The sequence below is a fragment of the Epinephelus fuscoguttatus genome, linkage group LG19 (assembly GCF_011397635.1).
Source record: "Epinephelus fuscoguttatus linkage group LG19, E.fuscoguttatus.final_Chr_v1".
NCBI classification, from domain to species: Eukaryota; Metazoa; Chordata; class Actinopteri; order Perciformes; family Serranidae; genus Epinephelus; species Epinephelus fuscoguttatus.
The window spans coordinates 19,127,102-19,151,414 of NC_064770.1; the positions used below are offsets into that span (position 1 = coordinate 19,127,102).

At 43.9% G+C, this 24,313-nt stretch overlaps 1 protein-coding gene across 3 annotated transcripts in view; it reads left to right on the forward strand.

Moving 5' to 3' along the window:
* The window catches only part of sdk2a (sidekick cell adhesion molecule 2a), a 97,030-nt gene that overhangs the window by 53,166 nt on the left and 19,551 nt on the right, over nucleotides 1-24,313 (forward strand). For all 3 annotated transcript variants that reach the window (XM_049561897.1, XM_049561898.1, XM_049561899.1), the window contains exons 3-24: nucleotides 1,816-1,922; nucleotides 2,192-2,339; nucleotides 5,130-5,263; nucleotides 10,099-10,210; nucleotides 10,631-10,821; nucleotides 11,091-11,174; nucleotides 11,317-11,511; nucleotides 11,984-12,100; nucleotides 12,372-12,539; nucleotides 12,998-13,100; nucleotides 13,905-14,081; nucleotides 14,369-14,505; nucleotides 15,549-15,696; nucleotides 16,889-17,029; nucleotides 17,394-17,575; nucleotides 21,193-21,308; nucleotides 21,538-21,733; nucleotides 21,833-21,931; nucleotides 22,057-22,248; nucleotides 22,422-22,543; nucleotides 22,667-22,776; nucleotides 23,337-23,487. In XM_049561897.1, the coding sequence (XP_049417854.1) occupies nucleotides 1,816-1,922; nucleotides 2,192-2,339; nucleotides 5,130-5,263; nucleotides 10,099-10,210; nucleotides 10,631-10,821; nucleotides 11,091-11,174; nucleotides 11,317-11,511; nucleotides 11,984-12,100; nucleotides 12,372-12,539; nucleotides 12,998-13,100; nucleotides 13,905-14,081; nucleotides 14,369-14,505; nucleotides 15,549-15,696; nucleotides 16,889-17,029; nucleotides 17,394-17,575; nucleotides 21,193-21,308; nucleotides 21,538-21,733; nucleotides 21,833-21,931; nucleotides 22,057-22,248; nucleotides 22,422-22,543; nucleotides 22,667-22,776; nucleotides 23,337-23,487 (3,130 nt within the window). The remainder of the gene's footprint in view (nucleotides 1-1,815; nucleotides 1,923-2,191; nucleotides 2,340-5,129; nucleotides 5,264-10,098; nucleotides 10,211-10,630; nucleotides 10,822-11,090; nucleotides 11,175-11,316; nucleotides 11,512-11,983; nucleotides 12,101-12,371; nucleotides 12,540-12,997; nucleotides 13,101-13,904; nucleotides 14,082-14,368; nucleotides 14,506-15,548; nucleotides 15,697-16,888; nucleotides 17,030-17,393; nucleotides 17,576-21,192; nucleotides 21,309-21,537; nucleotides 21,734-21,832; nucleotides 21,932-22,056; nucleotides 22,249-22,421; nucleotides 22,544-22,666; nucleotides 22,777-23,336; nucleotides 23,488-24,313) is intronic.

Sequence of the window (24,313 nt, forward strand, 5' to 3'; positions counted from 1 at the left end):
ACGGGTGAGACAGAGTTATGGCTGCCCGGGATGAACAAGCGAGAGGTGCTCGTATGATTTGATTCAACTGACTGAAGCCACTGGATAACAGCAGGGTTTTGTGAGTCATGCCTGTCAAAAACTCTCTTTGTTGTTTGCTCCACAGCTGGCCTTAAAGACTCATTTCACTGCTTAAAAGGTGGTCTTTTCATAAAACTGGGCTACGTATGAAGTAGAATGACGCAACTACTTTAAAACTGGTGCTTCATTGACCAGAGGAAACAGAAAAGAAAGGCTATGGCATTTGCCTTTGCTCAATAAAGGCTCCCACTAGTGTGTGACGTGGTGCGAGCTTGTCCGTTTCAACACAGGAAACAATATGGCGGCCAACTGGTGATAAACAATCTCGAGCTATGGTTAAAAAGTAAGCTAAAGTATGTTTCTGAAAACATTTTAGGTGAGAAGTAGGCAACACAGTAACAGAATCTTTGTTCATCAGCGCTGCTTAGTTTTATAGTTTGGGCGCAGTTTTCGCAGTCTCTAGCCCTTTTTAGACAGGAATTGTGCAAATTTGCAGGAAAGCCCAGTCAGTCTTCTTTATTTTATTTATACAGAATGCGCCTTTTTCAGGGCAATGGGATGCGTGAGCAAGTAACAAAACTTGTAGCTCAGCGTGTGACATAAACAGTGACGTGGGAGGGAAGCCACGGCTAGTCAGTCCTTCGGCGATTCTCTCGTAAGTCGGCCCATTCTTCACCGTCCCTGTCATCTGACGGTTAATGGCCTCTTCGTTTGCGAGGGCAAGGAGGGCGCGCAATTCTTTGTCTCCCCAGTTGCTCATCTTTACAGTGTCTGTCAGGTTTGCGTTTCACTCTTGCTACTAGCTGCTCGCTGATTCCTGCTATCAGCTGTTTCCTGTTTATCCACCGCCAGTGGCTCACACATATGGCGTCATCAACAGCTCCTCCCACAAGTCATCAACAGCCCCTCCCGTGGTGGAAGGCAGCCTCGGTCTGTTTAAACTGAAAGGGTTCCGCCAATATGACTACCCTACGAGACGGAAAATTGGGTACCTCGGATCAACTCGCCAATCCAGCTCTGTGTGTCTAAACGCTCGCAGCTTGCCGGCAAAACAGCCCAACATTCGCGGAAAATCTGGCAGTGTAAAAGGGGCCGCTGTTTTTACAATACAGGAAACAGTGTGCTGCCCACGTATTACAGCCAAACAGTGCACTCAAAGTTGTTTCTAAAAGCATTTTAGGCGAGAAATAGGCAATCCAGTAACAGAATCTTGGTTTATATTTGATCAGCTCTACCTAGTTTTACAGTTTGGTCTCAGTTTGAGAGAGTTTGAGCCTCTCCCTCAATCCACTTCAATACTCTTTGTGGGTGGGGGAATGCAGAAATGTAGAGATACAATTTGTACTTCAAGGAACAGCCCTAATGCAGATCTGAGCTGGGAGATGAGAAGAGAAACCTGGGCACTGCTAAGATGAAGGAAGTTTTACCCACACTGTTATGACTCAAAGCTGGTTGAAAATCAGCAAAGTGTGCCTTTAAGAGCACATCCTCCTTTCTTTAATTCACCAGCTACTGCCCATCTGTACATCGGCAGTGAATCACACTTCAAGGCCGCTCTGTTATATCCCTAATTTACAACATCTATGTCTCATAGCTAAGTGGAATGCCATTTAAGATGTGTTTCAGGTGCCCAATGAAACATCTCGATTAATTTAGCATCTTTAGTGTGGGGGATAAAAGCGCCAAGATGACAAATGTCGCTGTCTGTCATACTGATGATAACTAATGGCACTTTGTGTTGTGTGTGCCCATTAGGTACCTGATCCCCTCGCTGGACCAATCGCACGCCGGCCACTACCGCTGCATTGTGAGAAATCGAGTGGGTGCTATAATGCAGTGCAGTACTGAAGTGCAGGTCGCCTGTAAGTGCAGGTTTCTTTCTATACATCTGACAGACTGAGGGGAGGACACTGTTTTTGTTAACGGCTTGTCAGGCACAGTATGTGGATGAGTCACTCTGAGTAAAAGAGCTTAGCTTTTGAAAAAGGTACATAATGTGGTAATAATGACAATTCTTCTTTTTCATCTTGCTGGCGTGCATTTCCAACGTTTTCTCTTCTAGTATTAATTTTCCTCTTTTGCTCACTTTCCTTGTCTCCCCTTCTTGCACTCTACTCTTTATGCCTGCCAGATATGGGTGGTTTCGTGGAAGGTGAAAGGTCTCAAACTGTATCTCAGGGTGATGGCGCTCTCATCCACGCACCGCGGATACACAGCTTCCCCAGGCCGCAGATCACCTGGTTCAGAGATGGGCGCAAGATTCCCTCCAGCAGTCGAATGTAAGTCGACCTTGGTTTGTTTGGTTCGAGTAAGAGAGTGTGCATGACTTCTGGGTTTTCTGCGCGTGTCGGGCGCTCGTCTGTGAGTTGCTGGTGAACGCTGAGCTGCTGAGGCAGAATATCTTTCACTTCAGAGAACTCCACAAAGTTCAATACTGCTCACAGATTTTCTCCAATCCCCCCCACACACACCATGAGTGAAGTTGAGCAGAGTAGTTGAACGAATGCTAGTGCGGGCCCTGTGTTCATCATTGAATCACCTCTCAATGATAAAGCGGGTTATTATATCGCCCCTATTGACTTTGCAGGCGGAATGATTGAAGGGTAGAGATAGAGCAGGCAGCAGGGGAACCAATTAGACAAAATTGGACAAAAGGCCTCAATTGATGATATGTTTGACTGACAGCGCTCACCCCTGGGTGGATTTGTGTGTGGGAGGCTGTGTGTGTGTTTGCATGTGTGCTTGTGTGAGGCCAAGTGTGCACAGTGGGAGTTCTTTGGGTGACTGTATATCTGTAAGGGCTATGCTCCGAGCATGGCAGCTTCTTTTGTGCCTGTTCAGATATGCAATTTTCTTGAAGAGACAGTGCGAAGGTAATCACCAGAGATTAATTTTGCCATCCATACAAATGGAGGTAGGCAGTCCGCGACTCCTCAGAAACCACCCCCTCATGAATTATTCAGCAGCAAGTTCTACCATGTTGTAGCTGACATGAAGACTTCTACCCCGGGTTGCATGCTCTCGCTCAAACAATGGATTGGTGCGTGTACCCTCCGCCTGCAGGGCTCCAAAAAAACGCAGCACAAGCACAAAGGGGAAATTGCATGAAAAATTTCAACCCCTTCCACGAATGTTTCGACCAATTCCAGAGCTGGTTACCATGCGGCTGTCTCTTATCAGAAGTGAAGCGGTGAAGCTTTTGCTCTGTGACAATGAGAGCCACTGACAGGACATTCCGCATTTACCGCTTGTTTGCTCGCTTTGTGTCAGGCCACATTGATATTCACAGGCGCTTGTGTGTATATTGGCTTGTGTGTGTTTGTGCGAGTGTCTGTTGACTCGGTGAGAGCCGTGGCTCCTAATTGTCCAGGAGTGTGTCTGTTTATCCTGCGCCGATCAGGCAGATGCTGGCAGATACGAGGAGGCTAATCTGGCCGCGTGCTTAGCGTCAGCTCTCATTTAATGGGCCCCTCTCAAACGTTTGAGCCCATCAGCCTAACCAACGTTCAGCCATTCTCGAGGCACAAAAAGGATTTTAAAGGAACAGCTTTGTATTTTTTCAAGCCAATTGCTGGTGTGTGTTCATTTTCTAGTATTCTGCGTGGCATGTAATAATTACAGTGAATGCAATTAATGTGGGACAAATCAAAAATCCATTGTAAGCCCAAAACACACTCTGCAGATCAGCCGAAATAACATGATGCTAATACTAAATAAAACACATTACATTGAGTTCACAGCATTTAAAGCAATAGAGTTGTGTTTATTGCTAAATTAGGGACTTCATGTGTTTACCCTGTTGCAGTTAACTCATCTCTATACACTGAGGCAGGCACAAATATGATCTTCTTTGACTGTGGCTTACATCTTACGAACATCCTTTACACATGAAGACATCTAAGTTAATCAGTTGCTCAAAGCTGTTGTAGGACCAATTAATCTGCCTGAATATGTATTAAGTATATCATAAGACTGGCCTCTTTTATCTTTACCCCCTGGGTTCACACAGTGATTGAAACTACAGTTACTTTATACTTTATACCCAAGTACTGCAGAAGCAGTGAGTATAACATAACGAGGGACATCCTGAACTATTCGTTTAAGACGCTGCGGTACCTTGTAGATGGAAGTGCTCATAAAAATTGTTTTTGTGTGCTTCTTTTCAGACGTAATTTATGAGTATAAGTGTGTGTGTATCAGTGTGTGTGTCAGTTTACCCTCAGGATTTATTGACTGTGAGAAACAACTACTCACTGGTTTAATGATACGAGTGTGTCTGTGCACTTGTTAATGTGTCTATGTGCAGGCGGTGTGACGTGTGTTCGGGGACGAATTTTGCAACGCACACCGGTCGACGGGGGATGTCTGATTAATTGGGAGCCAAATTGGTGACCCCAATTTGATTTGACTACATTCAATGCTGCCTAAAGTCGTTTGTGTGTTTATTGGGTAGGGTTAGGGAATGCAATGTCCTTAAAGGAATACTTCACCTGCAAAATAACCGTTTGTGTATCAATTAGTCATGCCGTGTTATCTTGAATGAAGAAAACTTAGTTTTACTCTACATGCCTCCACAGAAAATGGTGAGCATATTGATTCATTGATTGATTCAGGCCCACGTTTAACACCAGCAAAACTTTACAAACTCTTACACAACTCGATCAGCATTGTCTCATTTATCCAGTCGTATGCGCAGAACTTTCTAAACACATGCATTTTTGCTAAAAAAAAAACAAAACAAAACAAAACAAAAAAACATTAAGTATTGGAGTCTGGGGTTGAAGAGAGCATAGATAAGTTTCACTTGGCACTGTGCCTTCGGCTGGATAAATGAGACTTGGATTATACTGCACAAGTTGTGTGAGAGTTTATAAATGAATGACGCTGTCCCCAATCAATCAGTTAATCAATATGCTCGCAGTTTTCCATGGAGGCATGCAAGAGAAAGTCTTCCTCGTGATTTCAAAACTGGTAACTGATACACAGGTGGTTATTTTGCAGGTGAAGTATTCCTTTGAATGTAAGCTAAACTAATGTATGCATGTTTGTGCATCCATATTTTCTGACAGTGCCATCACCCTGGACAACACCTTGGTCATCCTGTCCACCGTGGCCCCTGATGCGGGACGTTACTACGCCCAGGCGGTCAACGACAAGAATGGAGAGAACAAAACCAGCCAGCCCATCACACTCACAGTGGAGAGTAAGTACACACACAGGTGCGCATGCATCTACACACATCCAAGCAACAGGCTTCCTCACCCACTCAGTGAAACACACCTCACTAGCAGAGATGTGTCATCAGCAGATTGCCTTAACAGGTTGTTGCAGATGAAAAAGAAGTTTAAAAAAAAAAAAAAATGCTCCACTCATATTTTTTTTTTCTGCTTCAACAAAGCAGCTCCACAACAGGTGGCTCAGGCAAAGACAATAAAAACAGAGATAGCGCCCTCTACTGGCATGCCCTTTCATCATATCACTCCTTTGTGCCGTTTCTTCCTCTTCTCTCTCCAACAGACGTAATCATACCCATTACCCATAATAGTTGTCCTCTTGTCCTGCAGTCCTCCTCTAACCTCTGGCTCAAGCAGTGAATTACGGTCATGAGTTGTGTGTTAGGTGGAGCTCCGGCAGCACCTCTCCGACTGGCTGGATGTACAGGGCCCCGTAAAGCGGACCTTCGGTTTAATCGCTCCTCGCAAAAAGCAGATTTATGAAAATGACACTGAGCGAAAGGGGAATGATTAAACATACACACGCGCACACACATCAGATTAGAAGGTCGACCTCACTTATAAATGCTCACAACTTCAAATAAAGTTTGGCACTGCTCATGCAAGCATGCTACATGTCAAATCATTAGTGTGTAGCTGATGCTTCACGATCCTCCCTCCTACTCTCACCTTCTTTGATCTCAACAAAGTCACACAGCCTCCCAACTAGTGTTACTTACTTTCATCTAGACAAATCAGCTTACTACTACAGCTCTTACTAAACTAAAGGAGCCACCAGATGTTTTTTTCCAGCTGGCTCTGAAGATAATTTTTATGATAATATTCTGTAGCACCTATAATACAAACTTTGATGTCACAGGAGTTGTATTGTTTATCTAATGGGGGTTTGACTATCAAATGTGGATTTTTAACCTGCTCACATGCGAAGCTGCTCATTTTTAATATCAGCTCCTCGCTCGCTCCAGCATCTGCTCATCATATCGTTAATACAGTGTTTGTAATTCAGTGCTCAATACGCATGACACAGCAATCTGTGGGGACCAGATATCACTGAATATCACTGAATCTGACCTTGCGGATCACACAACCGTATTTTGCATCTGAAAGTCAATAAGGTTTTTTTTTTTTTTTTTTTACAGCTGCATTTGTTCATTTTAGCAATCCTGTGGAGAAAAGGCAGGAAAATATGCAGTGGAGGGAGCGTGCTGTTCCGAAGGGAGCATACAAATGAGACAGACTCGAGTCTAATAGTAAAAAGCAAACTGACATCGGCTAATACCCACAGTGGGCAGACATTTTGCTTTTTATTGTTTCCTTCTTTAAAGTGCCAAACTTGCTACAGCTGACTCTGGTTTACAATTGTCTTTGGACACAGACAGATGTAAACAACGCTGTGACATTATAGCGAGAATTTGCTATGCAGGTCACCGCGTTGTTTACTTTTCCCATTTAATTAGAAGATTACACACTTGAAGTATTCTCAACACTGAGAGTTTATGAACTGCAATACATTAATTATTCTCTGCCAAGGAACCAATCATGTCTTCTGGAAAATAAAATGAGTTATTTGACTAGACTAATGGATTCCCAGTTTTCATTGTGTCACTGGCAAACATGATGCAACATCCTCCGCCAAATATTATCCAAATATTATGGAATTTAACAAACTTGTTTAGTTTGTGTATTTACACGAATCTGTAACATATTTGATAAACCTTAAATGCATATTAAAGTGTAATATCGGAGGGGGCAATTTCACACAAGTGCAACAACCACCACATTTTTTTTTACAGCTTAAACACGACTGCATCAACACTTCAAATCAATGAATCATGAACAGCTTATTTATATTGTATATTATGTGCTGTTTATACCACTACTGATTCATGACCTTCATAACCACTTTCCTTATTCTTCATCTTTGGTTTCTCTTGGTAGCAGTGCTGATACAATTCTTCTTTGACCCTCTCCATCAATCACTTCTTTTCCTCCTCCTCCTCCTCTCTCTACATCCGCGTCTTCTCTGTACTCTATGCATCAGGAGCTCAGAGACTATAAGACCCACACCAATCAAACTTTCCACTTAATCTCACCCGTTAATTAAGAAACAAAAATTACATAGATCAGCCGAACGCCTGTAATCTTACATTTTAGCCAATAACTTCTAACTCAAGTGATTTAGATTTTCCCTCATAAATCCTCCAGACTTTGGTAAATCATTGCAGCCTGTTTAATTCCTTCTTTTTCAATCTTTTTTGACTCTTGTGATGACTTGACAACGAGCTCGTCCACATGGATTGATCGATCTTTATTACGCTAATTAATAACATTGTTAATAATGCCCTCAAGATGATGCTTGTACCACCGTGATGAAACGGATTAATCAGGAGGGCTTGTAGAATTTGAAAAAAAAAAAAAAAACCTCAGTCAGCTCCAAAATTGATCTATTTACTCGCCAATCAATGGGTTAATCATCTGCCTCCAAATATTTTATTTTGAATAAAACGCATCACGTCTCACATCTCCTCGCCTGTCTCTACCCGTCTAGACTTCTCACTTAAAAACCCAATTTGAGGGGGTATTTTTTGTCTACCAAACTTGCAGTGCATTATAAGGTCATGGTCCAACACCTACCTGCTTTCTACACTTTGTGCTGCTGTGGGGAATTATCTTTTCACTCTGTGTTCAGGTATACTTTGAGGTTAATTTGGATGTCTTGTTTTTGAAATGTTAAATGCATTCTTTAAAGGTGCCTGTAAAATGTCAGCGGCATCTGCATCTAACTTTGTTTTTCTTCCCCTTCCCTGCTGCTTGTGCTTGAAGCCGTACAATTATAGTTAATAGTACCTGGATCAGCTAAAATCACTGAAGGTCCAGTGTGTAGGATTCAGGGGGATGTATTGGCAGAAATGGAATATTATGCAATTAGTTTGTTTTCTTAAGCGTGTAATCATCTAAAAATAAGAATTGCTCTGTTTTTGTTACCTTAGAATGAGCCGTTTATGTCTACAAAGGGAGCGAGTTCTTGTCCACGGAGATCAGCATGTTGCACCACCATGTTTCTTCAGTAGTCCAGAACGAACAAGCGAAACACAGGCTCTGGATAAGGCCATTTGTGATTGTGATATCACTATAGAAGCCCCTCTACGACAAGAGCATTTGAAAAGCTGTTTATTTAGCAGTCTGTTTGTCTGGGAGAGGAAGAGACCTCTATCGAGTCCGCCATTTTGCACCTCCATGTGTCTACAGCAGCCCAGAACAGACAAACCGAACACTGGCTCTAGATGGGGCCATTCGCGTATTCACATTTTGCATATTAGCCACCATAATTAGCATAGTTGCTATGAGCAGCATCAGAAAAGCATGTGAAACTGCTTTATAAAGGGGTTTTACCAGTTTAAATCACCAGGGGTCTATAAACACTGCGTACGAACAAAACAAGGCCTAAAAGAGGCATGCGCCATTTCCCATGCAAATCTATAAAAACAGACTTGATGGGAGAAACTTTGACCCATGCTCAGGAACATTTTGGAGATGGGAAACTGGTGACGCAGATGGTGAGGTGGAAGCCATTTTTTTACTTCTGTCTGTACGCACATTTTTTGTATGGATCCTACACGTTGTTTTATAAATAGGACCCCAGGTCTGTTTGTTTTGGAGAGGAAGAAACCTCTGCTCGTGATTCAGCTCCCAGTGCAAACCTCCTGAACAAAGTAGACTAATGGAATCCTTCACACTAGGCACATGGGAGAAGTTTCACCTGGCTGTAATTTGTAATCCTCACAGCTAGATGCTACTAAATCCTACACACTGACTCTCCTTAAAACCATAGCTTTACAGTGTGTGGCATTTTGCATAAACAAGAACGCATGCCATGGAAGTCAAACACAAAAATCTAATTTCACATGGTGAAATGTGTTTTTATAGCAACTTAATTACTATCTTTTATTAAATTGGTTTTGTAAGACTGATGCAACTGAAATCATTACTTCAAACTGTACAGCTGACGACCTGGAGGGTTGAACGAAGCAATCAAATGGGGAGCAGAGCCAAACAGCAATAACCCATCAGGAGGGCTGCGCCTACATTCAGGCAGTATTTGCAGAGGAAGCTTTGTCATTACGCTGCTGAGATTCCACAGAAACAGGCCTGGAAAGGACGTGATTTACAATGAGGTGGCACAAAATAACAATAATGATAATAAAAACTTGATTAGGGTCCCTGTTAACCTAAGGTAGCCCTGAAACAAAAAAACTTCACACGGACACACACACACATGCAAGCGCAAACTCACGTGCATGAAGTACACACGCCATAAATGCGCCGTAAACACGCAATCACTCAAACACACACGAGCGCACAGGCCCGTACCCGCACTCTGGGGAGGTGGGGGAAAATGAGATCAGATTCAGAGAGAGATCACTGATTGAGGGCAGTGAATCGATGGTTGGCTGGAGGCTCCGTGAAACCCGTGAGTGATGGTGCTGCATTTAATCGCCTTTTGTGTTTGTCTCAATTATGCTACATAATGGCTTCTAACACCTGGGCTAACACCGTGCTCAGGAAATGCTGTGTGCACTGGAAAAAGGATCTAAAGTAAAGACAGGGGTGTTAATAGTTGGGTGATAGCGTGCTGGCTACCTGCTGGCAATAGTGACAGGCTGCCAGTCTCTGTGTAAGGATCTAGTCATGCTCAGTTGGCTATATCAGGTACATTCAGGAGCTTAATCTGAAGTCTGCATATAGTTTATAGATTTTTTCATTTTCTTCCATCTGCGTCTGTGTGCGTCTGTGTGCATGATAGATGTGGGAGGACCCGCAGACCCCATCGCCCCCTCTATTATCATCCCCCCCAAGAACACCAGTGTAACCATGGGGAGAAACGAGGCTGTCATGGAGTGTGTCGCTAATGCAAGGTAAATTTTATCACACACACACAGACGGAGGAGCAGACAAATAAAAAGCACACGCAGACAGATACTCACACATTATCAAAACACATCCACCTTCTCTCACCTCCACATCTGATATTTTGTGATTCAAATGAATCTCGAAACCTTTTGTTTGAACATGATAGAAAAGTGTTTTGTACGTCTCTCCTCCATTCTTCCCTTTGATTCAAGGCTTCACTCTGTTCTCTCTATCTCACGCAATCTCAGTCCTGAATTCTGACTATTATCTCCAATTCAAAGACTTAATCAGAATGACAGATGTATCCCATTGCTCCCTCAATGCTCCGTAACCTTGAAACAGAATATAAATCTGTATTAAAAACCGAAACTACGCTCCCTATCTCGCTCGCCTTTTCTCCTTTTCATCTTTTTTTCCTCCCCCAGACCCCTCGTCAAAATGAGTATTACTTGGAGGAAAGACGGGGTAGTGGTCAATACAGGGATCCGTGATTTCGGCCGTCGGTTGGTCATCAGCTTGCCTGCTGTCAGCGACAGCGGCTACTACGAGTGTGAGGCGTCGCTCCGCAGCAGCAGCGTCCCCTCAGTCACTGCCGGGGCCTTCCTGCATGTTCTAGGTAAATAACTCACAGCTTACATTTTAACCTTGCACAGAGCAGACAGCGTCTAAATTATCCAAACATTGCATCAGCATGCTAACCCCCATGTTGAGAGAACATTTTTTTTGCCGTTTTATACTCCAGTAATTGAGTTGATGTTGTTATCGAGAGTGTTGCAAATGCTGGTTCACCAGAGAAGGGTCGAGATAAAAAGCACAGATGATTTGCGAGTCGTTCTTAAAGGCTTTAATGCCACAATGTTTTATGCTTTTTCTTCTTTGAAACAGAATATCCTCTGTTTGTAAAAGAGCCGCCGACTCACATCAGCGCGGAGATGGAGAAGGTGGTGGATATCCCCTGTCAGGCACGAGGTCAGTGGTGTTTGTTTATCCGTGTGCTGTTGCATGTGTGAAAGAGCACGAAAAGTATGGGAGAAAAAAAAAACAGAAGAAAAAGAACAAAAGGGTCACAGTGACAAGAAAAAAAAAAGTTAATCCTCTCTATCCTCTGCAGGCACGCCGCAACCAGACATAGTGTGGTATAAAGATGCAGTGCCCATCAGCCCGGTAAAGATCCCCAGGTACAGGGTGTTGGTAGGAGGCAGTCTGCAGATCAACGGTCTCCTGCCAGATGACACTGGGATGTTTCAGTGCTTTGCCCGCAATCTCGCCGGAGAGATCCAGACAAACACCTACCTAGCTGTTACTAGTATGTCCCTTGAAAATATTTCAAAGCTGTCTGCTGCTTAATTCTGCTCATCTTCCCCTCTCTGTTCCCTCCCTTTTTTATTCTTAAATCCGCTCCTCTGTTCTCGTCTCTAATCCTCTTTTCTCCCTCTCTCTGTCTTGCCTCCTACACCCCATCTATCTATATATCTCTTCACATTGACAGATTTGTCACCTTGGATGCTCGGGCAATTATTGGCTATTTTTGAATCAGAGAAGAAGCAGAGAGACGGAGGCGCCTTGTCAGATTCTCAGAGCTGTCCCTGAGAATGAGACCTGACAGCCGCCCCTTTTGTCAAGTCTATTAAGCTCCGCTGCTGCCGTCTGCTTTATTAGGGAGAAAGCTGTTTATGTCTCTCATTATCACCTCTGTCTCACCTGATTTTTGTTTGCCTGTGCGCGTGTGTTTTTGTGTGTGTGTGTGTGTGTGTGCGGCTGACCCCTCCCCCCCTCAGGTATCGCTCCAAACATCACCGCTGGCCCCTCTGACAGCGCTGTGATTGACAGCATGTCAGTCATTCTGCATTGTGAGACCTCAGGAGCCCCACGGCCAGCCATCACCTGGCAGAAAGGTGCGTGGGCTAACAGCATGAGGTTCTGAGGTGGGGGGTTCATTATGGCACATTTGGACTTGTCAAAGTAGACGAGTGCTGTGGAGAGAATTCAAAATATGCATTTGCTCCATACAAGCTCAAAGTCTTTACTTTTGCTGCGCTGCTTTCCCTCCTGTTTGTTTTCCATGACATTTCTCCAATACCCTAATCTCTCTCTTTTTCCCCATTCCCCCTTTTCTTTTCATGTCCTCCATCCCATATCATTAATCACCTCCACCCTTCCCTGCAGGTGAACGTGTCTTGGCCAGCGGCTCGGTCCAGCTGCCCAGGTTCACCCTGCTGGAGTCAGGCAGCCTGCTAATCAGTCCCTCTCACCTGTCTGATGCTGGTACCTACACCTGCATGGCCAGCAACTCCAGGGGAATTGATGAAGCTTCAGCCGACCTAGTGGTCTGGGGTAAGCATACCAGAACCTGGATACTCTCTGCACAGCATTCGTACTGCTCGCATTGTCTGCAAACCCCTGTGTCCTCATTTGGTCCAACATGTGTGGAAAAACACTGCAAACTTTGAATCCAAGCTGAAACTCTGGAAAATATAAAGAAAAACTATGTTTTTTTTTCCCACTGGCTTATTTACTTGGAGATGCAGTAAGTACCTGGTTGTTCAGGGTCATTGTCAAGATATACTGAATATATAGCCTAATGACTCAGTTGTGCAGTCATTTTCTGTGCATAAATTCACATTATCAGTCCTGGAAAGCCTCGCAAAATACTCCACCCATTGGAAACAGGCTGATGATTCACCCGGTTACAGAAAGACATTGAGTGAAAGATGAGACCAAGTCCAGTAAGCTCTGCTCAATCCGCTGTTCAAACACAGTCTTCACATAACAACCCCTGTGTGTGTTGGCAGCACGTACCCGCATCACTAAACCGCCACAGGACCAGAGTGTCATCAAAGGGACCAAGGCTGTTATGACCTGCGGCGTGACCCATGACCCCAGTGTCACCGTGAGGTAACGATGGCACCCACTCGCAAAATCTGTTGTCACATTTCTTGAATATTTTTTCACACATCGCACACTTTTTTTTTGTAGCTATTTCTCGATGCAACCCAAGTCTAGAAAACAAGCTCGGGTATCAATGTTGCACCTAATTAGTTTATGAAATCTGTGAGAGATCTTGTAGTGTTTATCCACCCTTATACGACCTCCTATGGGAAGATTTTGAAGCTCTTAGAGTCTGATTGTGGAATTAGTCCATCACTTCTCTTCACTCTTCAGACGGTTTTGATCATGATAGAGTGTGTGCACATGCATCTGTCTCAGAGGGAGTGAAATGATGTCTGTGGAGCCCAGTGATTAGAGTGCCTGTCACCTGTGGGCCCGCGGCATTGATCAGATCGCGGGGTAAACAGATGAATATGTAAACAGAGTAATAACTTCAGACAGCGCCTTTAATTAAACGCAACACAGAGGAGATTAGCTGGAAAGCCCGAACAGTCGCAATTAATCACAGGAGCTCCTGGTGTGTGCATGCGTATGTGCATGTGTATGGGGGTGTGGGGGTGGCCATATGTGCATTTGGGTATATGACAGGGAAAGAAATGCATGGGGGAGAGATCTGTACTGTACTTGAGATGGAGAGAGATGGTTTTAAGATTCAAATCACTTTCCCATCAGCCTCACGAGGCTTTTCATCGATGTCAGCGCGTTCTCTGTTTTTGCTGTGTGAACTGGCGCAACGCAGGCGACTTTACTGTCACAGCAGTGTACACAGAAGTGTGAACGTGCACTGCTCATACATGTGCATACCTCCAGGTACGTGTGGGAGAAGAGCGGCTCGGTGATTGACGTGAGCACGTCCCCCCGCCTGCGGCAGGATCCCGACGGGACCTTGCACATCTCCCAAACGTGGTCGGGTGACATCGGAACATACACCTGCAGGGTGACCTCAGTGGGTGGCAATGACTCCCGCAGCGCCCACCTCAGAGTCAGGTCTGTATGTTTGCCTTATGTCCTCCCCCTGTCTTATCGCTGTCTGTATTTTTTTTCCCTACTCTTATTTACGTCTGACCAGGACATGATGGATGGATGTTTTCCCCACTGTTGTGCTTTATCGCTGCTCACCTCTCCAATCCATCAAACCCTCTAATATTTACAATGCATGGCTCCCTGTTTGGCTGTTTAATGCTATTATTTGCTGCCTCTCTTGTCTGATTCTATTTCTCTTTATCACTTTGTCCCTCTCATGCACAAACACACACACACACACACACACATAGGCAACTGCCCCATGCTCCAGAAAACCCAATAGCAGTGCTGAGTACCACAGAGAAGAGGGCCATCAACCTCACATGGGCCCAAGCCTTCGACGGCAACAGCCCCCTGATCCGCTACATCCTGGAGGTTTCGGAAAACAGTGAGTGGTTCAGTTTCACCATTTAATAAATATTTCACTGCTGGTGAAATTATGGTCTTTTCATAAAACTAGGTTGTCTGTGCAGAAGAAAGAGATGAATACTTATCAAAATTGGTGCTACATGACCAGAGGCAACAGAGAAAAAGGGCTGTGGTATTCACTTTTTGCTCAAAAGAGGGAAAACTTACCAAAATCTGTAGTTCAAGCTGTAACCTTAGAGCTGGTAAAAGTCACCTGAAAATCCAAAACACGTCATTTGGCAGATTAGGGCAGGGAGATCTGGGCGGTGGTAAGATGGAGGGAAGTTTACCACAGTTCATTTGCACATGCTACCCACGTTGTTGTGATATAAAGCTGGTTGAAAATCGGCAAAGTGTCTCTTTGACAGTGCATGCTGCTCAAAAGAACTGGTGCATTTATTGTTTCTTGTTAGCCATTTGAAAGTCGGTATCGTTGCTCTGCACTCCTTGGAAGCACTAATTTGCTATCCCTCTTATATTACATTTCCATTGTGTCCCTAAAATTGGCAGTTGCATCCTCTCTTACCCTCTGCAATCAGTATAACTCAATTGCCTCACCTGTACGCTTCCTTGCGAATGATCGGGGGAACCAAATTGTGTTGATGCCTGGTGCTCTTGTCTTCCTCTCGCTTGATAAAATCAAAGAAGTGGGAATGCTCTCACCCGGAGAGAGTAAATCGTTCAGCCATTTCTCATCGAAGCTCAGGCTCACTGAGAAGATGACAACTCATTAAGAGGAGAATGAATCCGAGGATGCAGATGGGATCTGGTTTTTGGATAATTGAATTTCAATCTGATATTTAGAGGGAGTGTATACAAAATAAATGACTTGTTTTTTATCAGTAGCTGCAATATTATTACTGAAAATGAAACAATGGTGTGCAATAATAGTCAGGAATAACATTGAATTTAAATTTGTCGAGCGCTGAGCAGATTTTTCTCGAGAATGTTCTCAAAAGGTCATTTACCGTTCACTCGCTATTGCTCACAGCTCTGTCTATGTGTGCGTCTGCTCCGCCTCAGATGCCCCTTGGACGGTGCTGCTGGCCAACATTGAACCAGAGTCGACCGGGGTCACCGTCGGTGGCCTCATCCCAGCGCGCTCCTACCAGTTCCGCCTGTGTGCCGTCAACGACGTGGGCAGAGGCCAGTTCAGCAAAGAGACTGACCGGTGGGTACTGCGCTGAGCTTCTGCGCATCTACCAGGATGTTAAAGATGTTGCTAGGTAGTCTGTGTAACTTAATGTGTATGCTGGGGAGAGCAGCATTGCACTTTGGAGGGCTTTCACAGCTCTGGAACAACCCGTTCTTCTCCCTCGTCTTGGCAGTTCAATAGAAATGATTATTTCCTGTAAGTCCACTTTTTGGTCTTCGCTCCTGTGGGAGTGAGTGAGAGACGAGCCAGCTTGGAGACGGGCCTTTTCAAGATAAAACTGTGAATGAGCTGAAATTGCGCTTTGTGAAGCCTTGATGGGTGTGCTGACCTAGCTTCATCTCTCTCCCTCCTATTAACTGTCTTTGCCGTACTGCATAGTAAAATACAGGGAGGCTTGAAAGGGGCAAAGCTTCACACAGACTCAAATCTCAAGTGAATTTCTCTTGATTAGCAAGACGAAACGGTCATCACCATCATCACACGGGCACGTCCTACACACACGCACACGCATTCTTAGCTCATCATAATTCACCTATACACGCCACTGCCCGACCTTGTCCGCATCAACACAACCCATTTGCCGCTTTTATACCTGCAGCAAGGAACTCCCTGAAAAGCCATCACTACCCATCACACACCTTTTGCACCGCACACTCATTCACAGAGCCGAGTTCCTGTGTGAATGTGCCCAGACAAGAGCGCACCACAGGAGGGTGACTGAGCGTCAGCGAGAGTGCAGGGCTTTTCTGAGGCATCTCTCGGGCACACCTCTTTGATCCTAAACACTCTGCTTCATCTCCTCCAGAGCAGTGCACTGGGAAGAAATCAAGATGTCATCTTAAATTGGCTTAAGGGAAAAGTCTGCCTGGATCTCTCTTTCTTGTTCTTTTATATCTTTCTCTCACTCACACGGTCTCTCTATTGTGCTGCTCTATTTTCACCAAGGCCTCTTTGATCCTTGTCATGCCATAGCAAGATGTCCCTCTGTGGACAGTATTATAGAGAATATCCTTTGGACAAAGACACAGCCACACGTATCCCCAACTTTCCTTTATGGTGTTCTAAAAAATACAAAAAGCAGACTTTATTATGATTTGATGTCTATGATGAAATGGGATAGAAATATGCAGAAACTCATGATAATTAATGCATGGTTTCACTCTCTTATTTCACCTCTCTTTTCCTTTCTCTTCCCTTGCCGCGACAGACTGACTCTCCCCGAGGAGCCTCCGAGTGCCCCCCCTCAGACGGTCATCGCAAGTGGCCGCACCAATCAGTCCATCATGATCCAATGGCAGCCACCCCCGGAGAGCCATCAGAATGGGCCACTCCAGGGCTACATCATCAGGTAAGAAGACCATGACAGCATGCATTATTTCTTCACGGGGATAGGTGCCTGTCTGGGCCAGCGCCATTCAGATGTGATAATAACTGTTATGTCAGCTCTTTTTCTTCCTCTCCATTTCGCTTCATTCTCGCTCACCGCTGCAATAGAATAATTGGTGCCAATTAAATACCTTCCCCTCCATTCATCTGTTGTCTCCTCTCGTTTTGTAACCATTTTAAAATTGTTCGGCGGAGCTTCTCCTCCATTTACCACTCTCTCTACCTCTCTTTTTTTCCCTACCGAATCCGCATTCTAATATATTTACATTTATCTCTGTCTGCGTGGCGTCTGCCTGTATGTCTCTCCCTCATCCTTCTGCTGTCAGGTACTGTCTGTCGGGGCTCCCAGTGGATTGTCAGATGAAAAACATCACCAACCCGGACCAGACCAGTCTGCTCCTGGAGGACCTGATTATCTGGACCAACTATGAGATTGAAGTGGCGGCCTATAACGGAGCAGGGCGGGGCACCTACAGCCACAAAGTCACAGAATGGACACTTCAAGGGGGTGAGAGCAATACATTGACTTTGTATCGTATACTGTATGTGCCCAAGCTGCAACATCCAGGGCTGAAAAGTGAAGCCAAAAAACTGCAGTTCCTTGAATGGCCACTTGAGGCTGAGTCAATCCCCATAGACACCCATGTTAAAATGCCAGGCTTAATTGACAGCAGGAATAAACATGTTTACAGCCTGCTACAAAAACAGTTTTGATCTGTGTGGCTAATTTCAACATTCATGTCAACTGTATGGGAGGTGAATTTTTATATAACTCACTTGTTTACATTTTATTGAAGCTGAAACTCATGCATATTTAAGGAGGGGGCAGCTTGATTGACAGCCTGTCTGTGAGTCAGATCCACCCTTCACTCCTCCACAGTCTTACTCACTCTTCCAAATATGGTCACTTCTGGCTTCAAAAAAACAAGATGGCGACAGCCAGAATTCTGAACTTGAGGCTTCAAATGTCCACAAACCAATGGGTGATGTCATGTTAAATTTATTCGTTTATTTTATACAGTCCATGTTTATGCCCAAATGTGCCTTCTAGCAATCTAAGCAGTCCAGTCTGCAGGCATTATGGTTATGAATTTTTTTCCTCAGCTTAGTTGCTATAAGTATCAGAGGCTTTATTTAGTTCTAAAAATTCCATTCAACTGCAGCCTCATCATGTTTGTCCCCTGGCTAATGTTAAGCCTGGGGCGTAAAACTTGTGATTGATGGTTAATCCAATCATCTGTTTTTAACGACCAAATTAAGAGCAGCATGTTTTCTCCACAGCAAGCTTTTTTTTTCTTTTAAAAATCCTTTGCTAACCTTGAAAAAGGTGATTCACACACGTTGTTAAGAAGACCGCGGCAGCTTTCCTCACTCCTCTCTCAATCAGCTGTCAACGCTTAGCACAGACTGCAGCAGCAGGGCTTTTAAAAACGTAAAAGACATGGCCATGTAAGTGCTACTTGCCTCTCAGCGCTGCTTATTTGTTTGTCTGTGTTTTATGTGGCTAATTTCTCAATAAGTGCTGCAGTACTGTGGAACAAACATGAGCCAATAGCTTCATCTGAGCCTTATTTTTAATTCCAGCAAAGCTTTTACTTCCTTTTTTATGTTTAGATCACGTTCATCTTGTAAATTTTATTGCATCACCTATTTCAGTGTGGTTTCAGAAAAGAAAAATGTTCATATTGACCAGCTGCGGCCGTTGGCCGGCCTCTCCGAGAGCACACGTTTAATTGATTCGGCACATAAATTACCAGGTGATGATGTGCTTCAGACTTATGACATACCTTTTGATGTTGCCAAAGGAAGCTGCCGCGGATGACTTCTTTTCTCATTCTACATGCTGAGTAGTATAATTAGAACACACATTGTGAACTTTCCCCGGTGTCATACAGCTACATATTTCCGTCACGCCCCAGTGGTTGCAGCACCTTATGTTCCTTGCCTCCCCTGTCTGTTCAAAATCTTCCGAGGATGAAAGTCACATTTCTCTCTGTAAACTTGCACCAAGCCAAATCTATATTATATTCCTGGCACCGAATCTAAGACTTTTTTTTTTTTTCTTCTAGAAATATAGCCAAAGTACGTTATAGCTAATGCATCAGCGTGTTGAAAGGTTAATCCATGTTTTCATTACAAGAAGATTGAATAATGCTCTCTTTACTGGCTTTCCTAAAAAGTCAATTCATAGATTACACAGAGTTCAAATTGCTGCTGCTCGACTTTAACAAACACAAGAAGGAGGATATCGCTCTCGGTTTAGATATGCTGCGCTGGCTCCCAGTTTGATTTTAAATTCCTTTAACTTGTATATAAAGCTCTGGAAAAGGCTTAAAACACTCACATATCTTCGAAGCCCTGTCATGTTAAATCCACTCCATGGACAGAGATCCTCTGCAACAGACTCACTAAATATTCTCAAGAGCACTCATAAGAAAATTGGGAGTGTTTCCATTTCCCATTCTGTTCCGCTCCCTGCTAAGATGCATTCATTACAGAGGGTGAATCAGCAGATATTTTGACTTCATTAGGTTTTACAGGTGTTCGTGATGCTGCATATCACTCTGTTATACTGGTTTCAAGTTGATGTTAATTTATTTGTAGCTTTTTTTGTCATGAGCAAGTTGAAATTACTGTACAGGGACGAAAAAGAGCAAAAGAATAGACAGAAGAGCAGTTGCATAAAGTGTTTCTCGTACTCAAACGCAGCGGATCTGAACCCTACAAGTTATTGTAATTGTTATAATAGAGGTATGAATCACACTTTCATAACAATAACTGATTATTTGGAAAACAATAGGATAGTTGCTGTTATTACAAAGTCTGACATAATTTGATTTTGATTTGATTAATATGAGACGAAATCTGTAAATATCCTCATTGTCTTCTTCTTGGCTGCTTCCCATTGTCTGCCAGGCGCTAGGAGACGGCCAGAAATGTTGACAGACGTGCCATGGGGATTTCAAAATAAAGGCTAATGTTAAAGATGACATTATGTATCGATGTTCTCACTTTGCATTGATGATATTAGATTGTTGATAACTGAACCGGTACATCAGTCGAGTTACACCAATAATATACAAACGCTATAGATAATTAGAATTGTGCTGCACATTTATTTTCCTCTTAACAGCCGTTGCTCTTGGTTTGCTTTTGTTAGTCTTTTCTGCTTCACCTTTATATGCATTCCTCTGTATAAAGTTATTCCTGGTTTTCTTATTCCATTTATTTATTTAAGTGCCGAGCAGACGTGTGTGTTTGTGTGTGGGCGTGTAAAAAGATGGTCTCCTATTCATGTCAGTTTCCTTTGGCCAGATGATTAAAAAATATTTCAAATGCCTCAGAAATGACAAATTCTTCCTGGCACACATCGTTAGAAAACCTTGGAAACTTCTGCTTACTTTGACTGATGCCTGATCAATCAATCAATTAATGAGCCAGTCTAAATCAGAGTCTCATGCATCTGCAAATAAACAAATAAACTGTGTTTGTAAAGCAACACAAGATTGTGGTGTTTAATTAGCCAAACTTTGAAAACCTGTAAGGTTTTATTTATTTCATTTCCTCGTCTCTCCCCCTGCGAAAAATAAATAATAATTTCATCATCCAAGTCACTGTCAGCGACTAACGACAGTGAACAAGGCGCCCGTGTTGTTTAGCTCAGCTCTCATTAATTGGATGTTTCCGTCACTCACTCCATTAAAGGCTCAAGAGCAGATCATGATGTGCATTTAAATACGTTCAAAGGGAATTGGGGATAGCATGAGGATATGAGGACCAATACCGGCCAATCAGCTTCATTAACGTGTGACTCCCCGACTGTTTTACTGTGTTACATCAGAATCGCATGCTCACTTCAAACAAACTGCTGCAGGGTTCACCTGGAAGCCGCCTGAGGCAACCGCTCTCACACCCGGTTTGATTGGCGTGTTCTTACCTCCCCAAATGAGCCAAAATAAAAAATGCTTCAGCCTGGTTCTCACACTCTAAACGAGGCCGGTATGAAAATGCCTCTTGTACATTTTTTTTTCTCCCCTCCCCTTCCTCATCACTATTCTCTCTTTTACTCCCTCCCTCTGCCTCTATCTCTCTGTCTCGCTGTTTTTTCTCCCTCTTCTGGATCAGTGCCCACTGTGCCACCAGGAAATGTACAAGCAGAGGCTGTCAACTCCACCACGGTGCGTTTTACCTGGAGTGCTCCGAGCCCGCAGTTTATCAATGGAATCAACCAGGGATATAAGGTGAGTAGCCCCTTTCTGTCAACTAGTGCACTCTAGTGGTCAGCGGCAGAGGAGGAATCTGTCTGCAAGATCTCATTACGTTGTCTGCAGGTTAATTTTTTGAGTGGATCATAAGCTTAAAAGATGTTAACAGTATTTATCTGATTTTCTTACTTTATTACTTTTTTTTTTTTTTTTTTTTAAATCGTGGTGCACATTAACACTCTGCCTCTCATCAAATCATTTCCAGCTGCTGGCGTGGGAAGTCAATCGTCCAAACGAGGTCAATGTGGTGACGGTGCGGCCCAACTTCCAGGACAGCGTTCATGTCGGTTACATTTCTGGCCTGAAAAAGTTCGCAGACTACTACTCATCAGTGTTGTGCTTCACTACCCCTGGAGACGGCCCACGCAGCCCGCCTCAGCGCCTACGCACCCACGAGGACAGTAAGTTTTCTCATTCAGGATATTATATAGCATTTGCAGATAATTACATGTCAGGCAGTTGTTCTGTTCATTTACTGCCTGTTTTATTATTTTTTACAGCCCCTGGTGCGGTGGGACACCTAAGCTTCACTGACATCTTGGACACCTCACTAAAAGTCAGCTGGAAGGAGCCACAAGAGAAAAACGGTGTTCTCACAGGTAACCATTAAAGATAACTATGTGGCGTTAACATGTCGTCTCTGCTTCCCTCAATTTATGAGCCACTGAGCTGTGTTTACTGTGAACACTCCGTAACACTATGTGTAATTCGCCTCGTCTTCCAGGCTACCGTATCTCTTGGGAGGAGTTCAACAGGACCAATACTCGGGTGACCCATTATTTGCCCAACCTAACTCAGGAGTACAAGGTGACGGGGCTCACTGCTCTCACCACTTACACCATCCAGGTAGCAGCCATGACCTCCAAGGGTCAGGGCCAGCTCTCCGCCTCCACCATCTCCTCGGGTGTACCGCCAGGTCAGTGTTGAAATAAGTAGGTTAACTATATGATTCTAAGTTGAGAATTTTTAAGTACCTGAAGTATCCACTGAAGAGCTGTAACCACTTACTGTGACTCAAGCCAGCGATTCCTAAAAGCAGTGATATTTGAAAATGTATTTAATCTATCTCTCCTCTATTCTCTTCCACAGAGCTGCCTGGTCCTCCAACCAATTTAGCCATCTCCAACATCGGGGCTCGCTCCGTCACCCTGCAGTTCAAACCTGGTTATGATGGCAAGACATCCATTTCCCGCTGGCTAGTGGAAGCCCAGGTACAATGCTTCATAACTGACATTTTATTTATTTTTTTACGACACGTATGATGTGTTAATATTGGTGTTAATTAGTTTAATTTGTTCAGCTGCTGATCACCCCATTCGGTCTGTGCATTTCAGATTGGCATAATAGGAGAGAATGAAGAGTGGCTGATGGTTCATCAGCTGGCTAATGAACCTGATGCAAGATCACTGGAGGTCTTGGACCTGAACCCCTATACTTTCTATAGGTGAGCTCATGCACACACACTCAAACACACACATACACACCCACACATACATTTATACAGGTGCTGTGTCTGAAATAGGGCTGGGTCATATAAATCAAATATCACAATATTATTGATCAAATGCGGGTACTCCGGCTTCCTCCCACAGTCCAAAGACATGCAGATTAGGTTGGTCTAAATTGGCCGTAGGTGTGAATGTGAGCATGAATGGTTGTCTGTCTCCATGTGTCAGCCCTGTGATAGTCTAGCGACCTGTCCAGGGTGTACCCCGCCTCTCGCCCGATGTCACTTGGGACCCCTCCAACCCCTAACAGGATAAGCAGTTACGGAAAATGAACGATGAATGTTACTTGGAGTTATTTTCTTTGTGCCTCTACTCATAAATAGCTCCTCTTCTCAGCCACTACAATGACCTAGTTTCCCTTTGGGCATCATTAAAATTTCATCAAATCTAATAAGAAATAATCTAATCTAATCCTCTCCAATATCACCATCATATCTTCATTAAACAACCACCTTTAGATCACTTATTCAACGCCTGCTGGTTGGTTTTGCCCCAGGTTTCGAATGCGTCAGGTGAACATTGTGGGCACCAGTCCTCCCAGTCAACCCTCCAGGAAGATCGAGACCCTGCAGGCCCCTCCAGACATCGCCCCCGCCAATGTCACCCTGCGCACAGCCAGTGAGACCAGCCTGTGGCTTCGCTGGGTGGTAAGTTATCTTTGCACATTGGGCCTGAGTTTTATTAGATTATTATTCGGTTTAGATATGCATGTCTGGGTTGTTCCTATTCAGACGAGGCTGGATGAGGTTGCATTTGCATGCGCGTACGCTATATCAAATTGCTGTCTTTTTTTCGTTTTTGTCCTCTCGTTGGTGGAAAATCATGTTGGGGCTGAATTGGCAAAATGCCCTCAGGATATTAATTGGATACAACATCGATAAGATAGGCTTTGTCAAATCAGATTTAGGCAATTTCATTTTGCCCATCCGAATCCCAAAAATCTAATTTTTTCTCATATATTAAAACGTTTGACATTAAATGATGACTTTCTCTATGACAGTTCGCTTCAACAGCTGACTCACAAGCATCCCTTTTGTTGAAAAAACTCAATTTAGAATTTGGCACACTTCATTGTGTCTTTATTGTGTACTTTTTTTTTCTTCGTGAAATGCTGCCTTTTCCCTCTTCTATAAATTTATCCTCTCGGGGCTGTGATATGATGAATACAGCTGATGGCAACGATAATGTCTTTGGAAAGCTGCACGCTCTCTGTCCTTGATTATTGCTGCCTCCTGCGTCAGCATTTGGCCAATGTATTCTTTGCTACATCTGTCCATTATCATCACTGTGCCAGTGCCTGAGCGGTGCCAGACAGGGAGAGGCAGAGGCGAGGTACTCCTGCAGCTCCTGCAGGATTATAAAGAGTGCATGTCACCTGGGTTTAACAGCAGATGGGTGTCAGCTGTGTGATATGACTCTTCAAATTAATGACAGAGCTCAGTGAGTGTGACCCTTTTCAAAAGCTGTGTGTTA